The following is a 2,407-nucleotide window of genomic DNA, read 5'->3' on the forward strand; positions in this document are numbered from 1 at the left end:
TTGTATTTTGATTTCCACATACTTGATTTTCGATTAATAAAAAATGTGGTTGCTCTAAAAAAAAAAGTTAGGGTCTTGACGAAGATGCATCTTGGCAGATTGACCAACAGCTGTCTCGCTTCTTAGACTCATCAATCGATGGCCGTCGATATCGGTGTGGTCGATCTCGTCTCCTCCGTCTCCCTCTCACGTCCCGATCGCTATATATGGAAACTGGGAGGTAGGAAACGCGTCCGGTCCCGTATGATAGTCATACAGAGTTCTTTTCCTAGACGAGAACCTAAACTGACGGGGACACGAGTATTGTTCCTTTATAATATGAGAAAGAGGAGCGAGAAGAGGCACATCCGGCAGCGGCGGGCGGCGACCTTATTTCAAAGCTCATCCGGTGTCTCAGATCTATTTCCCTCCCACGAACTAAGGCCGCCGGCCTGGGAAGATGCTGCCGATGATGACGCTCACGCAGAGAGATGTCGAAAATCCGCATCGTTACAGCCTAGCGCTTAGGCCAAGACCTTACCGCCTAGGATTGCCTGCTGCCTCCACCGGAAGATTTGGCTGTTCGAGCAAATCCGGCCGTGGTGTCTGGAGCGAGCTGAGCGAGCCGGTCGTTTCAAGATTGTCTCGGAGCGTCGTCTCGATCGCCTCCTTCATCGGAGACACCATGCTGCTCGAACGCACAGGCATATGCATCCAAACTTCATCAGGCGAGGGTAATGCTACTACTACAAGTTTCCTGACATCTGCAAGCTTAGGTCCACGCACCGCCGAAGGAAAGATCGGTGACAATGTAACGATCAAAGTACGCCTTCCAGATGGCCAAATTGTCGATGGGCGGATAGAGCTCGAGCGTCTATTCATTGATTATGCCGTTGTTAACATTGAGCATGTGGCTGGTCTTCATGCCGCAAATCTCGATCATCATGACACACAGTTTACGCCTTACAGGAAAGTGGTAGCCGTGTGGCGCCGTTTCACTTCAGGCTTGTTAATGGCCACAAGCGGGGTGCAGCTTGGCTCTCCGGCCGTCGAGCCCTACAAGATTATGTTTAGCACGTGCCAGATCAACACGGCTGGAATCGGAGGACCGCTTCTTGATTTCGACGGCAACTTCCTTGGAATGAACAGCTACCGCAGCCAACGGAAAAAGACCCCTTTCCTGCAGAGGGTTTTGATTCTTGAATCCCTGGGCAGTGCTGGGATTGTCAGCATGGGAACAAAGCAAAGGATGGACGATGATACTACTTGCACACCCGGCAACAACTCATCATCATCATCATCATCAAGAGCAGTATTATTGCCACGTGTGATCAATTCCTATGACGATGTATTTCCTGATGATACATGGGGTGCGCTCCGTAATGGCGTCGCTTCACGGATCTCCCGAAGTGTTGTCTCGCTAGCTTCATTCGATGGAAATGCGGCGTTTTTTGCTTGCACAGGGTTTGTTATAGACTGCAACGCATGCTCCGCAAAAATCGTCACTTCGGCGAGTCTGGTCAGAGTTTCTGGTGATGTTAAGAAGATCAAGACAGACCTGAGGATTGAAGTGTGCCTTAGGAATCGATTTCGGGTCATAGGGATATTGAAAAGCTACGATTTAACGCTCAATGTAGCTTGCATTGAGATCATGGGGTACTGGAATCTTCTTGCATTGCGAGTCAGCCCACATGCCTATGGTGGTCATGACATAGATGTAATAGCACTGGGTTGCATCTTTGATGGATTCAAGATAATGGCCACCAGTGGGAAATTGCTGAGAGACCACAAAAGCAAGCTCAATTGTCCAGACCTTTCTGTCTCCACTTGTAAAATCACCAGGGCTGGAGTTGGAGGCCCTCTTATGGATACTTCGGGGAATCTTCTTGGAATGAACTTTTATCATCACCAAGAAACTCCCTTCATTCCACAAGGATATTTGTTCCCCGTGACTGACTCTAGTGGAGATGTGTCGGGCATAGGAGAATACACATGGCCTTTGCCCAAGCCATCTCTATATCGCCGGACGCCACCTAGGGAGTTGACACCCAAACGTGTTAGGTCGTTCAACTTTGACTTCATCATACTGAAGCGAGTCAAGAAGCCAGAGAAAAAATAAGTGTGGGGTCATATTTCCTACACCAAAAGGACCAATAACGAAAATTTTATAATATAGTAGTATCTATAATATGGTGTGTGTGTGTGTGTGTGTGTGTGTTACTGTCTATAATATGGTGTGTGTAGATACTCTCGGTTCCTAACAACTTGTCGTGACCCCGGTTCGTATGTGTTTTGTTTCTGTTACTGTCTGCTGTGATAAGTTGAACTGCTGCATCACCTCTTTACAGTTTTTGGCCGGTCGTTGACAGGTGATTTTCCATTTCTTTTCTCTGTGTGTGGTGTCTTCTGTGAAAAGTGTATCTATACA

At 47.8% G+C, this 2,407-nt stretch overlaps 1 protein-coding gene across 1 annotated transcript; it reads left to right on the forward strand.

Moving 5' to 3' along the window:
* Positions 1-451: 451 nt before the first annotated feature.
* LOC139832505 (uncharacterized) lies at positions 452-2,098 on the forward strand. The gene has a single exon (XM_071822280.1). The coding sequence runs from the start codon at positions 452-454 to the stop codon at positions 2,096-2,098; it is 1,647 nt and encodes a 548-aa protein (XP_071678381.1).
* The last annotated feature ends 309 nt before the right edge of the window (positions 2,099-2,407 follow it).

This window comes from Lolium perenne, chromosome 6 (assembly GCF_019359855.2).
Source record: "Lolium perenne isolate Kyuss_39 chromosome 6, Kyuss_2.0, whole genome shotgun sequence".
Taxonomy (NCBI): domain Eukaryota; kingdom Viridiplantae; phylum Streptophyta; class Magnoliopsida; order Poales; family Poaceae; genus Lolium; species Lolium perenne.

Excerpts from the sequence above, each read along its gene's own strand:
- LOC139832505 (XM_071822280.1), top strand. The coding sequence starts at position 452 with ATGACGCTCACGCAGAGAGATGTCGAAAATCCGCATCGTTACAGCCTA.